The sequence below is a fragment of the Argiope bruennichi genome, chromosome X1, assembly GCF_947563725.1.
Source record: "Argiope bruennichi chromosome X1, qqArgBrue1.1, whole genome shotgun sequence".
Lineage (NCBI taxonomy): Eukaryota > Metazoa > Arthropoda > Arachnida > Araneae > Araneidae > Argiope > Argiope bruennichi.
The window spans coordinates 83,853,782-83,872,908 of NC_079162.1; the positions used below are offsets into that span (position 1 = coordinate 83,853,782).

General features: G+C 27.9%; 1 protein-coding gene across 2 annotated transcripts in view; it reads right to left on the reverse strand.

Annotated features, from left to right (window-relative positions):
* Window positions 1-19,127, reverse strand: part of LOC129958407 (unextended protein-like) — a 70,365-nt gene continuing 51,238 nt past the window's right edge. Inside the window, exons 2-7 of one of the 2 annotated variants that reach the window (XM_056070886.1) lie at window positions 16,013-16,066; window positions 13,210-14,444; window positions 11,450-11,593; window positions 10,327-10,470; window positions 8,242-8,508; window positions 1-5,879 (exon numbers count right to left, since the gene is read on the reverse strand). In XM_056070886.1, coding sequence (XP_055926861.1) covers window positions 5,188-5,879; window positions 8,242-8,508; window positions 10,327-10,470; window positions 11,450-11,593; window positions 13,210-14,444; window positions 16,013-16,066 — 2,536 coding nt within the window. In that variant the 3' untranslated portion in view covers window positions 1-5,187. The remainder of the gene's footprint in view (window positions 5,880-8,241; window positions 8,509-10,326; window positions 10,471-11,449; window positions 11,594-13,209; window positions 14,445-16,012; window positions 16,067-19,127) is intronic. The other variant, XM_056070887.1, reaches the window with a different exon arrangement.

Consider the following 19,127-nt stretch of genomic DNA (forward strand, 5'->3'; position numbering starts at 1 on the left):
TATTTATCAGTACCTTTTATTCAATAATAAATAATTTACATTCATTACTGATAAAACCGTTAACAAAATAAATGTTTTCAGAAATAGCAAAAATAAAAACACAAGTTACCCAACTACTTAGATCTCGCATTTCAAAATACAAATTATTCTTAAGAAAATAAAGTGAACTTCTTATCTCGCTATCTTCTTTACTCGCTACACGTTCTTGAAATTTATTGATCCACTCTACCTTACGATCTTACCATGAACTACACAATATGTAGATAACCATCACTTAAGAAGAGGCAATCAAGTTATCCAAGCTGAACTATGAACAGCTAGCTCATTTCAATTATCACTCAGTGAAAATTGTTTGAAAATGATCATTTATATGATTGCTAATAATGGCACTTTTCAAAAACCTCTTAAAAACTTACATGACAGAAATAGAGGTACAATAAACGGCAAACATTCTTCAGCTTTAATCTTATGCAAAGCTTTAGGATGCATATCAGATATTTAACCACAACTAATAAATAAACAAATAATATGATAAGAAATAAAATATAAGAGAAACGAAATACAAATGAAATAAATGAAGGTGATACAAATATTCAAAACTTTATATATACAATAACTTTTATGTTTTTCCGACTGAAAGGAGGAATACTTGAAATGAATCACAAAAAATCTTTATCCATAAAAATGAAAAAATACAACAATGACTAATGAATACAACAAAAGATGAATTAAACACAAAATACCAGGGGAAAATACACACCCTCAATACCACACCAATAAAACATATTCCTATTACAAATATCAAATAAAAAATAACATATGAAAAACATAAAGGAAGAATAGTAACTGAATTAAGAATTCATCTTAAAAATATAGGAAAATATATTAATTAAGAATAATATGAATTGAGGAAGGATACAAGAATCAGTTTTTTTTCTTACTTTTTACAACACTAAATTTTTAGTCTATATATCATAGGAATTATACATATGTTATGTGGTTAGTACATTTTACTGAGAAAATATAACTTGTATATTTCATTAGATTGTAAATAGTGAAGATATTAGGAATAAAAAAATTAATACTTAAAGCACTACTCGATTGCATTTCGAAATTACGTACAATAAAAAAAAAATACTATTCTTATGCAATTTAAAGTTTAGAAAAATGTTGTTTAAGGATTTATAATTAACAGTTGCATTAATACAAAACATAATTTAAAAATATACCAAAACACATCAAAGGGGAGATTAAATCTAAAGGGCTACTTTAAAACTCAATCTAAAAAATAGTGATTACACTGCGGTAATAAAAAAAAAAATGCAAATAGCTTAAAATTATTTCTTGCAACAAACTAATTAAAAGAATTGCCAAAAAGCTATCTTCTTCAGAAAAGATTTATCTCAGGTCCCACAATGTATGAAATAGTTTTTAAACTGTGCATAAATATCACACAATTCTTTAAAAGTTATTTCTTACAACACTACATTATCACATCACTTTCCCCTCTAAGTGCTAAAGAGATGAATACATTTTATATATGATCTGATCCGATTTATTTCTTGAAAAATATTTCTATAGTATGTCTTCTAATTCAAATTTTCTAACCTAAATTGAGACATTCTTCGCCACTCATTAGGTGGACATTCAACATGATGGTAGCAGAAAATTTAAGTTGTGCTATCATCTTAAAAACTACTAATAATTTTTTTAGAATATTAGAAAGAGAATAATTTATAATTAACAAAAATTTATTGCTAAATTTAAATTCAAAAATAGAAATTGTAGTATTTAGAAACTATCTCATATCAGTACATGCAAAAGAATAGCAAGAACGTAAATGGGAAGAAGAATCTATATCATATGACTATTATTATTTTGTGAAAAATTCCTTTAAGATTTTCTATGCATTTTTTTAAACGAATTTATTTATCTAAATATGTTGTCAAAGTACAGCAGTTCGGAAAATTTAAAACTGCATATACATTTTAAAAATGCATAAAACTGCATACAACTTCATAGGCATTTTTCTGCAACTTTTTTTAGAACAATAACCTGATGACAAAGAAATAAAATAATTTACTTTTATCATTTCTCTATTTCAGTTAAATTTTTCGGAACCTTCCTTTACAAGAATACAAGGGGGGATTCGGTAATCACACCAGAAAATCGGTTCCAAAGATACTAATAAAAATGAAAGCAGTGATATCATTTTAACATTACAAGGTTTAATTCAAAATAAACTTTATTATGTAACATCCTTAATGTAATATCAATATTAGAGTCCATAATATTACCTATTTAAAATTTCACAGAATTAATTCAATGTATTTTTAAGATAGAAAGAGATGACAAATTACTTGAGAATATAAGATTAAAAAATGAAAAAAATTCTCAATCCATGAATGACCATAAGGAAAAATTAGACAAGCAAAGGAAGAAGAAAAATCCTCAACACTTTTAATCAGCGTTATAAAGATCCGCAATATATGTTAGTATAAATGCTTTCATATGTAAAAAAACAAATTTTAAAATCAGACTTAAAGCAATAACAACAAAATATCATGTAACACGACTGCATTATAATGTACTATATCAAATCCTAGAATAAAAATTTTTGGCACCATAATTTTCCCTCTAAAATATTTTGCTATAATAACAATATTACATACTATTCATAATATAATTAATAAGCAAAGAATTATACATACAAATAAACTTATATAAAAAAGAATTGAAACTAAACTATTTTATATCTACCTTTTCAAATTTAAAGAACTATGCTTTAAGCTAATTATAAAATTTTGCCATTTTCTTAAAAATTAATCATAGAAACATTAACAGTAAAAAATATAAATAGCATCATACATTATCTAAAGTAAAAGTACTACATACACAAAAAATGTATTTTAAATGCAACTATTTCTTAATCACCTTCGAAAGAAATACCACTAAGTACAATGACATAAGAACATTATACAATGAAAAAGTAAAATTCAAATACAACACATCCTTAAATTATACATACAGAGATATGAAAAATAATTTGCATAATGACACACGCAATGAAATACTAATATATCACAGTACAGGTACTAAAACCCATTGACAAAGAGAATTATTTTTAATAACCTCTTTCAAATTCTAAATTCACACAAATATATATTTTATTTTTACAGAAATGTTATGATACACTTATTTACATAATGATGCCTGAAATTACTATGTAAAATGGAAGTTTTGATTTGACATGTTTCAAATTGGTGAATTTCTAAATATAACGTATGATAAAAAGCTCTATAAACTAAAATGTTTCCAATATGAAATGCACTTCCTACAAATTACATTTTCATGAGACAGTTCTTTCTGTATCCAACATGATTTATAATTGACACATAAAGTGAAGGCACCTAAGTATATTTTGTTTATGAGAGGACTACTTTGCATTTTTACAAGTAATCTATTTCCTTCTATATTTGTAATATTAGTGACCTAGATTGAGATAAGTACAATTTGATACAGTTCAAACTGAACAACCTGAATCTTGCACAATAAATTTCATAAAATAATTTCTATTATTTAGTCATTCACATTTAAAATAGTTGTTTAGTAAAACTAATCCTGTTATGTAGCATAGTCACAGACTTTATAACTCAAATAAAAACGTACTTCTCTCTACAGTACATTCCACATTGAGAACATTCCGCCATAAATGCTATGCATGACTATGAAGAACATGCTATTATTATATAGTGGTAAATGAGAAGATATAAAAACACTAAGATTTTGATTCATTATTTGTAAAATATATCAGATATTAAAAGCTTACCAAGAGGGTATAAAGTACATTAATGCGAAATAATAAATTACAATATTTTTTGTAGACAAGGACAAAAATCACATTCTTATAGACCCCCCCCCCTAAACATAACCGGATAATACATCTTTCACAAACATTTTAAAAGACGGGGAATTCAGAAAAAAAAGCATTCACATATCTTCTATGTTAATATAATTTAACACGCTATTAATTCGAAAATATACTGAATTTCTTGATAATTTATTAATTCTAAAAACTAGTTCCTCAAACTAATTTTAAAATCCAACTTTCTTGTAGAAAAAATATGCCTTTCTCTTTTTGACCAATCAAGAGTAATTATGAGACTAATGCACTGCCTCTTAAACTACAAAAAGTTAAGATTTCTGTTATATGAGAGCATATTGATATCAAAACTAATTAGGAGCTACTCAAATTTCGATTTAAAGCATATGGACATTTCACAATTAATAAAGAAATTTATTCGAACTTTTCCTCAAAATTAGTATTGATCGCCATTCTTTAAAAATAGCATAAAAAATAATTACGATGATTCGTTTTTTATTCAAAGCAATTAATACAAAATTAGGTAAAAATTGAAAGCGTTTTGAACATAAATATTGTTAAAAAATCATTAGCTCTTTCCAGTAAAATTTCCTCCTCTTATTTTTTGTACATTAATTTTTTCAGCTTCTACTTTATCTATTTAATTTTATAATTCAGTCATTTCGTAGATAACTTTTTAAAAAATATTAAAGCGTAAAACAAAAGAGTATTTTTAAAAAGTCTTTATGATCTATTGAAAAAAATAATTTAGCATTCTCAAAATTTACCTATAACTATATAAGGTTAAAAGTGTTTTCAAGTATGACAGAAATAATAAAGAATTATCTTCGTTGTTTTTATACATAACAAAGACTATTTTCATGCTACCCATGTTATTTTAAGAAGAGAAAAATAATTTTAATACACAAAAGATTAAATTCTTAAAATGTAAATTTGTAGAATAAATGCAAGCATTAGCATAATAACAATAACAAAATAATATTACAGCATAACAATAATAAATAAAAGCTTCAACAAGAAATTTATCAGCACCTTATTCAATAAAGTTTTAAAATTAATGCTATTAATCTAGCGCAATGCCTATCGACTTTCATAAAAGTATGATTTACATAACGACATATCATAATCAAAAATAATTTGAAAAATGTTTTCACAGTTTCAGCATACTTAAACTAGATGATAACATTAGAAACTTTAAGGTAAAGGATTTTTATAAATTCCTAAAATTTTCCTTATCGGGTAATGCATATTTTGCCAAAATAGTACTTAAATATATTTTTAACATGTGAACTGGAACATTAATTTTAAGCTTCAGATGGATACAATAGCCTGGTTCTTTCATTCGTTTGCTCAGCTGTTCCGTTGACAGAATTTTTCTTTTTGCCAGCGATGCCATCTTTTAATTTTTTACTAACAACTACTTCAACAGAATCACAGTTTTCATCCTCTGCAACACTGTTCAAGTTATGGGGCAAATCAATCATAGGTATTTCAGAAACATTAGAATGAAGGCCAGTTTTGACTAACGACTCCCTACTTATTTGATTTTTTAAAATTCCATCTGCAACGATTACATCAGGGCAACGGTTGATGCATCCAACTTCAACACTTGCACGTCTTTTGGGATCATTAGCATTCGGAGCTCTATTCATAATAGGGCTATGTCCACTTCTTTTAGCGTTGCTTTGAGAGGAAGTTGTAGTTATTGCAATAGCATCTGGCTGCATATGATTCAAGGAACCAGATGACGAAAACTGGAGATCCTGCTCCCAGTTGTTATTAAATATTTCTTCACTATCTGGGTCTAGTTTATGATGACGTTCCATTAGAGTTGCTCGATAAGCTGCAAGATATACAGCCCAATGAATCTTCATGTAAAGTGTTTCCGAAATGGTTACAACAGTGTAATCTGGAATGAATGTTTTTGATACTGGATTTTCAGGACTAATAGATATGCTGCTAAGACTTTGCATATGACTTTGAGAAGATGTGTCACCTGAATAAAATAAAAAGAGGTATTCAGTACAGAATAATTTTCTTTCTTAAAAACTAGAGACCACACAAAACAATTTGAATGTGTAAAAATAATAAGATTTCAATACAAATTCTTCAAATGGTTTCAAGATTATAATATTTATACATGAAATGCATTACTTTCTAAATTAATTTTCAGAAAAATATCTGCACTTTTTATTTACAGGTTATTAAACAAGAATATTCAGTTACTTTTATTGGAGAATAGTCCGAGAAAAATTAAATATTACGAATTCAGTCACTATCTTAAGGAGAGAAAAAAACGCGTCAAAATAACAATTCATATAAATGCTGTTTAAAACGGATATTTTACGGTATTCTCTTGAAAATGTTAAAAACATAATCAAATATAAAAATGTTAATTATAAAATATAAATTGGCAAAAGAACCTATTAAACGAAAAGTATCACGCCATGTTACCAAATTAAATTTATAATTGATTGACACTAAGCACATATTCAATAACTCCATTTTTTTTAAAAGTGTAATTCCCATTCACTCACTTTAAGAAATCGTAATATAGAAATTCCGATTACTGTGCAATGCTTGTCACATGTAATAATTTTGGACACTTAAAAGTACTTTCCTAATAAACCCAATTAAATGGATACCTTTTCAAAGACTAACAGCCAGTGAATTCCAATTAAGATTCAATTATGAAATATATCTCGATTTTTAAAAATTAAATCACGGACAAAAAAAAAAAAAACACCCTATCTTCTTGAACAAGTAATTAAAGATGCAAAGAAGATGAATAGACCTTGAGAAACGTAGGGTTGAAAAATATTTAGGAGATTCTATGCATTGCTCCAATAACAACACAAATTATTAGATGTATTTATGTATTCTTTTACTAATAACAGTGTAAATTTTCAATTATGTTACTGCAATTATGTACATTTTATTTACAAATTGCCTTTAAAAGGAAACAATAGTTTGTTAATATTATATAATATTCTTCGTCATGATATGTCGATTCTTTTCCAATAAAAGGTTTCATTACGAATATTTCACACATTCATCAAGCATTTCTAAAAGAAATAAAAAATTAGCAGTCCAGTAACATAAGAAAATTTGACGACTTGACAAAATTTATAGCAGTGTCTTGTAAACACGAAATATATGAAATAGGAAATCATTAATATAAAACTAAACTAAAATAAAATATAAGTGAAGAGAAATAAATATGAGTTTAGGGCTTGAACATTACATGAATTCTAAAACCTTTCCAGTTTAAAGGAAAACTATTTATTGGCAACTTAACGAAGAACAAAACACATTTACTCAAAATCAAGTTGGTTCTTTAATGCATATGTTCTTTAAAAAGAGAAAAACAACTGATATTTTTATAACATTGAAAAGGTAATGTTCCTTCAGCAAACAGACTGAAATATTAGCAATTTATTTTCAAATGTCGGACGAAAACAATATTCTTAAGATAATTATTATTCGCACCGTACGAAAAAATTCGTCTTAAAATAACTGATAATAATGATATATAAAAGAAATTACATAATTTAGAATGCTACATGACAAAGCATATTATTTTCAAACAACAAAAACTATGTTGCAAAAAAAATCTTATAAAAATTAAAAAACTATTAAAGAGATTAACTTTTGAGGAACCAATGTTTAATGCACTAATGTTAATAAAAAGTTAAACAAGACTGAATTAAAATAGATACAGAAGCGTTGCAATATACAAGATGAGATTTAGAGAAACATAACTTGAAAATTCATACAAAAGGGTAAAAATGTAAATACTAGAGAGCAGAATATTTTTTTGGTACAGAAGTATCTGAATACAGAAAAAACAGGAGTAATGAAAAAAATCATTATCATTGTTCTGCAGCGAAAAACAATATTTTTAATTGTTCTGTATTATTAACTTCAACATACTACCTAAGATACTTTTCCACGCTGACATATATATATATATATTAATAAAACAAAACTATACTGCTTTGCTATTTAAGACAACAGAAAAACTGATATTTTCATCAATAAATTTCAGCAATATTTGATACAAAAGCATGATGGATTAATTTAATACATTAATTAAAACCTCACATATTCAAAAAAAATTTTACAATATGCTGTTGAGAAACAGATTCAAAGTTTTAATTCATTTCATATAATTATATGAAATCATTTGCAAGTTTTGAATAGGATATAAGAAATAACAATCATACAGGATGCCAATTGGAAATAATATTTTTATATAAAGAAGAGTATGAAAGGAAAAACCGTAAGACAGGAAATAAATAAAAATAATAATAATAATAATAATAATAATAATAATAAAAAAACGACGACAAACTAACCTGAAGTTGTATTAACTGTGATTGCTGGTATTCCAAAATAGCTGAAAGGTCCAGTTTCAAAAACAAGGTTTTCCTTACAAACAGTTACACGACAACGACCTTCCAAAATCAGGATAAAGTAATCGGCTGGTTTTCCAGCTTGATACAGAGTGCTACAAGGTGCATTATAACCATCTTTATTTTGCTTCGTTTTAAAAAATATGTTTTGAGTCATGAGACGTTTTAAAACGGTTTCAGACAGGTAAATGTTGCGGAAAGGCTCCACAGCTGAAAATAAATAAATTTTTAAAAAACATAAAAATTTGTAACATTAATATCATGAACGTTACAAACAAAAAAAGGTAAAAATATTTATATTTAATATTTGATGAAATCTAGTCTAGTGAAAAAAATTTTTTCTTCTAACCAAAGCTTTAATTAACTAAACATACATAATTATTTGATGATCAGTTTAATATTAGTTTTAGTAATTGATCTTATCTAGCATTCTGTCCGTATTAAAAAAAAATAATTATGCCAGTCAATTTAGAACCTACTAAGTAAAGCATATAAAAAACCTACTAAAAAGCATATTTACGTTCAGGAAAAATCTGTGAACCAGAAGAAATTTTTTTTAATATTTCATAAGAAATGTATTAGTTTTATGCACTTTATTTAAAATTAATGATAATAAAGCATTATACTATGATGCCCATCAAATGTACAACACACCCTAGTCGCACCTCACATAAAACGGAATGATGCGTTAACTGCCAAACTCGGCAATTCCAACACATATAATGTTTTAGTATGATAATCCTGCAATACAGAATGCAAGATATTTCATTAGCAAGATATGCATTTTTATACTGCATGCATGGTTTTTGTAAAAATTATTAGGAGTTGCACACCAATTTTTCTATAAAAACGACAAAAATGGGTGAAATATGCTCTAGATTACAATAAAAATATTTTAATGACTGCTTCAAGTTTTAATACAGAATATCACAAGTTCATATACCACCAGTCAAAAACACATATAACATTAGAAAATATGAAAACAAATGTTGACATCAGTGAGAATCGTTTCTGATATTATGTAGAAATTTATTCGTTTTTTCAGATAATTTTAAACCAAAAAATTTAAGCATGATTATTTCTCGCAATTAAATTTAAATTAATCTGTTTAAAGTGAGCATTAATTTTTCATGTCAAGCTTAGAACAGGATTTTCAAACATTAATACATGAATGCTCAAACTGTTATTGTCATAATTACAAATAAAATAAATAGGTTGAACAATATAATTCAGGTCCAAAGTTTAAAAAAAAAATGCTTGCAGATGGCCTTAGGAATTTAAAACATATCTTAATAAATAAAATAGTCAGCATGAAAAATGTACAGATTTCAAAGTATATTTCTAAAGCCCTGTATCTAATTGAAAAATGTACTTTCACACTAAAATGCAATTATAGGGGGGAATCAAATTAGTCACCAACACGATTCTGCTCTTCACTTTAATTTTTTTTTTATCAATCTTAGACTAAATTTCAGAAATTCTAAATTAATCCGAAATTTTCTTCTAAAGAATGAAAAAAAAAAAAAAAAGTTCATAAATTTTTTTTTTCCAAAAAGAAGGAATTAAAAAAAGCAAATTTTAGTAATGATTGAACTTTTTGACAGCATAGTATAATTAAGTTGACATGATTTTACATGAACCTTAGGAAAATAATCATTCTTTATCACTTCAAATTTTAAAAGGTTTCAAAGGATGTTTTTATCCTTAAACCGTACACAGAATAAAGAATGCAAAAAGTATTTATTTGTTAAATTTATGCATAATCAGCTTAGGCGATTTTCAGATTTTATTGGAATGGAATCATTTTTACACCGCCTGCATAGCAAATGAATATTTAATTCAATGTTTCACATCTGTTCAAATAGATCACCTGTTAAATTTATGTTTATAAAAGTATGTTTAATTAAATGAAATATCAAATTGTATTTATGGTAAAATGTCATTCTAATTATAACATTAATAAACTAAAAGCATGCCATATAAATCTAGAGCAACAAAATAAAAGCAGGAATGGAAAATAAGCATTACATGTTGAAAGGAACTGATATGTAGCTAAAGCAAGCTGAGGTGATATTATATTTGTCCCTTGTTGACCACTGCCTAGTTTTGCAAAATCTGAAAAATCTTGCTTGATTTGAGCTTCTTTCCTTCTTTGCTTCTTACGATTGTCAGCTGTAATAAATGTTTATATATTTTAGTTACAGAGAATAATAAATAATTACAAAATCTGTAAAATTTCCAATATTCCTAACACCATTTTTAGAATATATTTATGAGTGACAAAATCCATTTGAAATCTGTTATAAAGTGACATATACAAAGAAGTTATTTCAATAAACAACGATATATTAATGGATATAAAATAGCTTTTAATAAAAAAAATATTTTTTAATAACTATTTAGTCTTTTTTTTATTATTTCTTTAAAAATTATTTTTAAATAATTATTTACTTTGTCAACCTTTCAAAAGTAACAATATAATTATTATAACGTATAAACGATATAATGGTTTAAAGAATTCTTAACTTATAAATTCTGAAATTAATTAGAACTAAACCATAAAAAATTTTGCTGATAATTTTTGAGAGTATATTCAAGATAAAATATTTTATTGGACTGCATCGTGTATAATATTCTTAAGCGGTTTAAATGGGATGTACCTAAGGGACATTGTTGAACAGATAATGCCCACAAAGGTTTAGTTTTTTAAATTAAAAAAAATAACAATAAATGGATAGGTTAAGGTACAAAATTCTTCGCTTGAAATCACGCTGCAGTACAAATTTAATCCGATTTAAGGAAAAACAAGGGATGTCTGCAAGCAAATTCGTTAAGAGCAAAGTAATCAAATTCAGATAGAAGTTCGCTGGCTTGCTGCTGTCTTACAAAAAATTTAAGCAAAAATGACACTCCCAACCCAAAGAATGCAGCAAATAATGGAAAGTTTTAACATATTTACAACTGAACAGCATATATTAATGACAAAATAGTACAAATCTGTAATAATTTTATTTATTTATTCATAATAAGCAAATTGTAAAAAATAGCATATTTGAAATGATATTTTACTCATAAAAGCTTATTCGTGCAGATATGTGCTAAATTAAAACTGATAAAAAAATATAAAACGTAGTAAGAAGCAGCAACATACTTAAAACATCAGTTTCATCGATTATTTCGGATTGTAATATTTCTTCAATAACATCTTCTAAAGTGACAACACCAATTATTTCATAGAATGGATCTCCATCTCCTTCATTATTCACATGTCTAACGAAAGCCATATGCGAGCGACCTAAAAAATGAAGATATTTTTATTGGTAGGATCTGTTACTGATATGAAACAAAATTAATGTTTCAAAATAATTTGGGAGTTAATAAAAAAAAACACATATTTGGTTACTTGAATGCCATTAGAAAAATATAAAGCATAAAGATAATGAATCTGAAAAAAAAATCTGCATGAAATTACTAAATTATTAAATTAAAAGAAATTTAAATAATTTCAAAAAGAAAGTTGGTTTTAGTTAAATTTATAGAAAACTTCCAACAATAATAAATTAAAAGATCATACTCATTATGCAGAAAGGCAATCAGTTATCTTCAAAAACTGAATGAAAATTTGTGTAAGGCTTTTGAATCTTTCCAATATTTCACAATCAATCGTTAAATGCTTTTAAGAAGGCACAGCATACTAAATATCTCCAACATCATTGCATAACTCTAGTTTTCAAAAAACCCAAGTAGCAAATAAATAAATTTGTAATCTCATCAAAATGAATTTTCATATGTTTTAACTCACTATGTATATAATAAATATATCTAAATTCCAGTAGCTGTAATCTACGAAAAGGTAACAGAAAAATGACGATCTAGAACCGAAAAAATAACTCTACATACAGAAATTTCCTACTTGTTGTTTACACTTGAGATGCTCATAACAAAAGTGTTGTACTGTTTATCAAGGCATTCAGTTGTTTGATAAAAAGTTTGAAAGAAAAAAAAAAAAAAAAAAAAAAAAAAACATCTCTTAAATAATCCATAAATTTCAAAGAGATTTGTTTCATTAACTAAAATAATTATTTTATAAAAAACGTTGTTTTTAGAATTTTAGAATCCAAATCATTTCTTGAATAATTTGTTTTCAGTTGTTCCACACATTTAAATATAAAAAAAAAAATTCTTGCACTAAATTTAACACAAAAACTACTTAAAGTAGTAACCATATGCACGATTAGAGAAGTGGAGATAAGCTGATTTATTTGAACTAAACTTATCATAAGGAAGAGGGACATTACCTGATAAAAAAGAAACAATTACATAAAAAGTTATGAAATAGATTAATCACATTTAAGGCATCATTACTTCATCTCAAACAGAAAAGCGAATAGAAGAGTTAAACAGAATAGCCTTTTCTCGCCCTAATCAGAAATGTTATCACTTTGATAAAACCTAGAGCATTGATCTCGTGAATTACAGATGTGAAATAAAGATGGCGACGCAAGAAATTCAAATAATCAACTATTTAAATTGTCATTCTCTTTCGCATTTAAACATATTTTCAAAAATATGCAGTTAAAAATGAAAAAAATTCGCAAAAAAGTAAGTTTTCAATCAATTATATATGATAAATAATTTTTTTTAAAAGAGGAAATAAAGGGAAAAAAATAATACAAATAAGTTATTAACGCAATATCAGTAATAATAACTATAACTTGAACGAGTATTTCATTTTTTAAGCTTTCTCAGTCACTTCAACCAATTAATTTATCTGCAATGATATGAAACTGTAAAAATAAGAATGCAGAATGCCCCTCCCCTCTGAAAACAGAAATGTGAAACAGAACAAAGTGCAATTACTGGTATATGGGAAAAAACATAAAAGTATAATTAAAGCAACTAATTTAATACCTTTTTTGAATTCGTTGAGCATAACATCTAAGGTTTCATCTTCAAACACGTAATTAATAGGATGGTTATAAAATTCACAAACTGTCTTTAATGGAGAATTATCTTCTGGATCTACAAAAGCTAAATCTTTAATATTGAGCAAAGCAACTACATTATTACGATCACCGTCGTAAACAGGGATTCGAGAATATCCTTGTTTCATAATTTCAGACATGGTTTCAAAATCTAGAACTGCATCGTAAGGAATCATAAAGACGTCATCTATCTGCGTCATTACATCCGCAACTGTTTTCTTTTTTAATTCTAATGCGCCAGATATTATGTTCACTTCTTCATTTTCAAGTTTGTTGTAATCTTTGGTGACTCGAATGAATTCCATAAGCCGTTCTCGATCATACACATTTCCTATCTCCTCGCCAAGAACGCAATCTAAGATTTTGCTGATGGGATATGACAAGGGAAATGTAGCGAGCATAAATAACTTCGTGACATAGACTGTCTTCGCTCCAATAGCCAACCCATGGCGAGAGCAAATAGCTTGAGGAATAATTTCACCAAAGACTACAATGCTGATGGTGGATCCAACAATAGCGATTATACCAGAGGTCAGATCGTCCAAAAGGATTGTCAACGTGCTGTTTACTAACACGTTACCCAAGAGCAAAGAACACAAAAGATAATTGCCGCGTTTTCTCAAAGGAGAAATTACACGCGCATATTTTTTCTCAGTTTCAGTACCACAATTTTCAATTACTTGAAGTTCGGTTCGATCTAAGGCCATAAGTCCAAGATTAAGTCCACTGAATAATCCAGACAAAATTAAAAGCGTGCAAATTATAACGATCTGAAGCCACATAGGAAGTATACGTCCAACTGGCTCCATCTTTAACCACGCAGTGTCTCCTTGATGTTCCCATATTCCAGCTTCCGAGTTTTCTCTTTCTCTTTTGACACATATATAATAGCTTTCAATCTCTTCGACTAGAGGTAGAGAAACTATTATTTCTAAAACAGTGTCAGATAATACATTTCTATTCGTTACTTGAACGATTTTAGTAACTTTCTCACAAACTGATTTACTCCCCGTAAAAGCCAACTGGGTTCGATTGGAAAAATGAATTCCAAATATTCGAAGGGTGAAGTTAACACTTGCAGGTACTTTTGTAACACCTTCTTCTGTAATATAAACTCGATCACCTTCAGCTCGGAGACCAAAAATTCTTGTTTCATTGTATCTAAAAATTAAAAATACACATTAGTATAAGAGTGTATGGAAGATGCTGTTTTTGATATGCTATCAACTAAAAAATATAATTAGCTACAATAATAATCTAAAATTTCAAACATAATGTAATAGTTGATTACATTATGTTTGAAGGAGGATATTCGATCCATGCAGATTTCACAATGTTTTAAAAATAATAAATCAAAATTTTAAAAAGAACGAGTTCTACACGTAATAAGAATAAATTAATTTGTAAATTAGAGACATTAAATATGTTAAGAAATTAATAAGAAAATAAAAACGATAGATTCATTTTTTTTTAACAAACCAGTGCATCACATATATTATATACATATATATTTACAATAAATGTGCCATTAAATAAAAAAAATAAAGTCACGTAAATAATTTCTTGAATACTTTTCGCTAAATTAATTCACTGTTCTTAAAATAAAAAAGCCAACTGGCTAAATTTGTAAAAGATTAAACATTAACACTCAATGAAAGAAGAGAGGTTATTAGAACAGCATTTGAGTTAAGCATCGAGATTAAAAAGGCAAGCTCAGAAAGCGACTGAAGGAGCAAAGTCTTTGATAAGATCTCATTACTTTTTTTATATACCATGATTGGGAAAAAAAATTTAGGCAATAAAATGGAACCCATAAGAGTAGAAGAATATGAAAATGTCCAGTAATAAGAACAGCCTGATCTGAACCGAAGTAAGCAGACAAATATTAGGTTTTGGGATTTCTGAGTTAAGGTTATCCAGTAATATTGACAGGATTATCCAATAATATCAGGTATTTGGATTTCTGAGTTAAGGTTATCCAATAATATTGACAGGGTTGTTTCTTGAGCAACAAAAATCAATACTCAAATAACCAATGGAGTATTTCGAACATAGTCTCATGAGATTATAAGGAAGATATTATAGTAATTACTACTGTATCAGACTGCAGATAATTACCATTCAATGTGTATATCAATAAGAAAAGTCCATTTAGACTATTTATAAAAACAGTACGAAATCGGATGCAATTATCACCACGCCATCTTTGAACCATAGGATCCATTCTTAATAACATATTGAAAACCAAAAGCGGGATAAAATATAATCGGAAATCTGCTATTACAGTAGAGATGTCACAAGATAGAAATTAATAGTGATCTTGTTTGGTAGATCACAGCAGGAATTTTGGTAATCTGGTTTGGAAAGTCTATAATATAACTATATAATTCTCAGACACATCCTCAACACTATGTAGCAGTTGCAAGCTGGTAATAATTTAAAATTAATGAGAAGCTCCGAAGGCTGCTATTTTTGCAATTCAAGCAAATTGATCACTTCGATCAGATAATCAAATCACCTGAGCTATGACGCTTTGCGCTCTTTTCTGTTAAGTACAGATGGTATCAAATATGGAACTGTAAAAGGATAAAAGACGAACAGGAACAAATAATATTAAAACAAGTACACTACAATTTAAAACACATAATCTTGATAACTAATCATAGAGACATGCACCTAAAAAGATCATGCAATCATGCTCAGTAGAAATTACAGAGAACGGCACTCACAACTTGAAGGCATTTGAGGTAGTTATCTTTCGCTCAGCAGAGAAAGAAGAAGGTCTGCAGAAGAAAACATGCTATACATGTTGCTTTATATTAAATATTAAATAAACATACACATTTTTACAGAGAAAAGCATATTTAGTTGGTAACAAATAGAGTGGGAAACATTATAGAAAGAGATCAAGGCAAATTATTTCAAAGGCAAAGTTTGTTAAAATAATTTTTACTGTTATATTATATTCATGAGGGAAACGTCATATTTATTTAATTACAGTGAAGGTAAACACTTGTTTCTCTTTTATTAGGAACAATTGACATTTCAAATGAGACAAAACAAACATTTTAGATAATTTTTTTCTCGAGAAAAAATATAAAATAAATCGAATAAAGCAAACATCAAAGCAAGACATTTTTGAAGTGTGTACGAAAATCTAAGTATATCAAATGATAAATAACAAAAATTGGTTCAGCTGAGGTAAAGTAGAAAAAAAAAAAGACCTACAAACGAAAAAGAAAATGAATTCATTAAATTTGCGAATTCCCAGAAACAAAAAAAAATCAAATCGAATTTATATTAAGACACTTATTTTCTTTTCAAAATAAATACGGAGACTTATTTCTGAACGTCAGGTTTGCTTTATCAGAACCATAAATGGAATCATAGCCTGTCACGAGAAAACCGGTAAATTCAAATAACCGAGCCGCAGGGAATAAATAATAGGCGGGTAACTGAGAACACCATGCAAAACTCTTTCAATTACGAATGTTCCATGTGTAGAGAGAGTCCTTACAAAGAAGTACATCCTGTTTTAAGTAGTGTAACTGTTAACCGAAATTAACCCGTCAAAGGAATGTCACTTAAGAAGGATAATTAATAATGATCAGATTTTAAGAAATAACAAAGTGCCGCTTTCATTATTCACTTAAATCTTTCTATGTTTCGCGCCAGACAGTTTCACATTTTTCTTAAAGAAAATTCAGCCATAAAACTTTTAATATTTTCGAATACCATACAACATAGTTTTTCAATAGTTACAAAATAAAGTGAAAATTAGGGAAGTTTCAAAGAAATAAGAAATCCCAAACAGAAATGCACAGTTAAATGTAACGCTTACAAGATAACAATATATCATACATCACATTAAAACCTAGAGTGCTGTCAATAAAAATAAAAGCGCCTTAAATCAAAAGAAGACGTCATAGTTTTGTTTTCTGTTTTCCGATTGACAAAACCAGACAAAAGTTGTATCCTCTAATCTTTTTCGTCTCCACTCGTTTCCAATTAGATAAAAAGATAACTTTTTATCAAATCGGGGCCGATGGTGGAAACGGCCAAATGACTAATATGACACGTAGAGAGCTTTGAATAAACATGCAAAGTAAACAAGTTGATTCAAGAATCAAGTTAACGTTATCAGAGGAAATAAATGCTTTGTACTACAGAATAAGAGGGGAACTGACAAAACAAGTGATTAGTTATGCTCCGATGCGACTGAGAAGGAGAACGCCAGATAGCAAAACTGTTTTATCTGCTAAATATTTGCTTATATGAACCAATTCTTCTGATTCCCACTTCCAAGTTCAATTCTGATGAAGCCCGTGAAAGAACGACATTATTTATTTTAAGTAGTGCTGATACCTTTTTAATCGGAAAGGAATGGCACCTACAACCGAATCATTCCGGTCGGCACAGCCGGTGTGCCTTAGAAACGCATGTTTTTGAAAACAAGTTAATACTGAACTGGAGAATGGAAATAAATAAATGAAAAAGGAACTGAAATAAATAAAGATAAATAAGAATGGAATATTTTAAAAAAATGTCCCATACAACTTCAAACAAACAATAACAGTGTCACTGAACATGTTACATCAATTGCAACACAATTTATCCCGATAAATATCCTATAGGGGAACGATTGCAAGTGCAGATGCTTTCTTCTTAGCACCGTCTTTGAATAATTAACCATATTTAAACAAATAAGGAAATGTGGAGCAAGCATTTGCTATAAGAACATCTCAAAAATAATTTATTTTCATAAACATTACATAAAACTGCGGTAGCTGGAAATGCATGGCAATCTAAAAGGAAGGCCTGATTCTTGCAATCAGAAAATAAACAGAAACAGACTTTGTTTAAATTTTGCAATTATCACTATCTAAGAGAGAAGTCAGCTCTATCAAAGAAAACGCTTAGTCAAGTACTTTTGTCTCCAACTAAAAAAACATTTGAATACATCTTTGGCACTCTTCACGTTTTATCTCCTCAAGCAATAAACCCAACAGCCCTACGCTTGCCCCTTTGATTAAGTAATGAGGAATTTATCTGCTTTTGAGGAATCGCAGAATCGGAATGCCTTTCTCTGAGCTAAGGAATGCCAATGCTGACATGCTAGATAGATTTCATCACCGTTCGGTCTTTCCACGATCGTCAAATTAGTTATTATGGCGGTGACCCTGTCGTTTAGACTTAGTCCTCAAATTAATATTCGGATTTCGGAATATTCAGAAAAAGAAGGTTACTTTATATAATGTGGTTTCTAAGAAGGATCTAAATTGTTCATTGGATTTCAATCCAAAATTGGAGCACTTGGTTGACCACACTATTCCAACCTAGCTGTGCTAGAAATGAATAAAAAAATCGTCGCAATTAATCATTTGTTTTCACAACATTTTTGTTATACAACTAATGCTTACCATTAAATTTTGTAAACTTACGAAGTTGAAATCTTATGTAAATATTTTCAAACCAAAAGAAGAAAAAACAAACTTTGTACAAATTTATCTTCTCAACATTAAGAAAATGTATTTTCGGTTAAAAATATAAAATTCGGGGAAATATTCAGAATATTGTCTGTATAACCACAAGGCTCATGAGTATATGCCAGATGCAATTTCAGAATACAGAAGGAATTTCTCAATACCCCTCTTTCATAGTATTTTATCTTCCACAACTCTGTTAATTGTTGCTCAGATGCCCAAGCATGCCTTTTATTTTTATTCTAAGAATCTTTCACTGAAAGCTTTCGCGACTAAATGCGGTTTCCACATATTCGGTATAAAAAATAAAAATGCTGCATATGATTCCTACTTTTTTTGGTAATTTGCAAATTCATTTTTC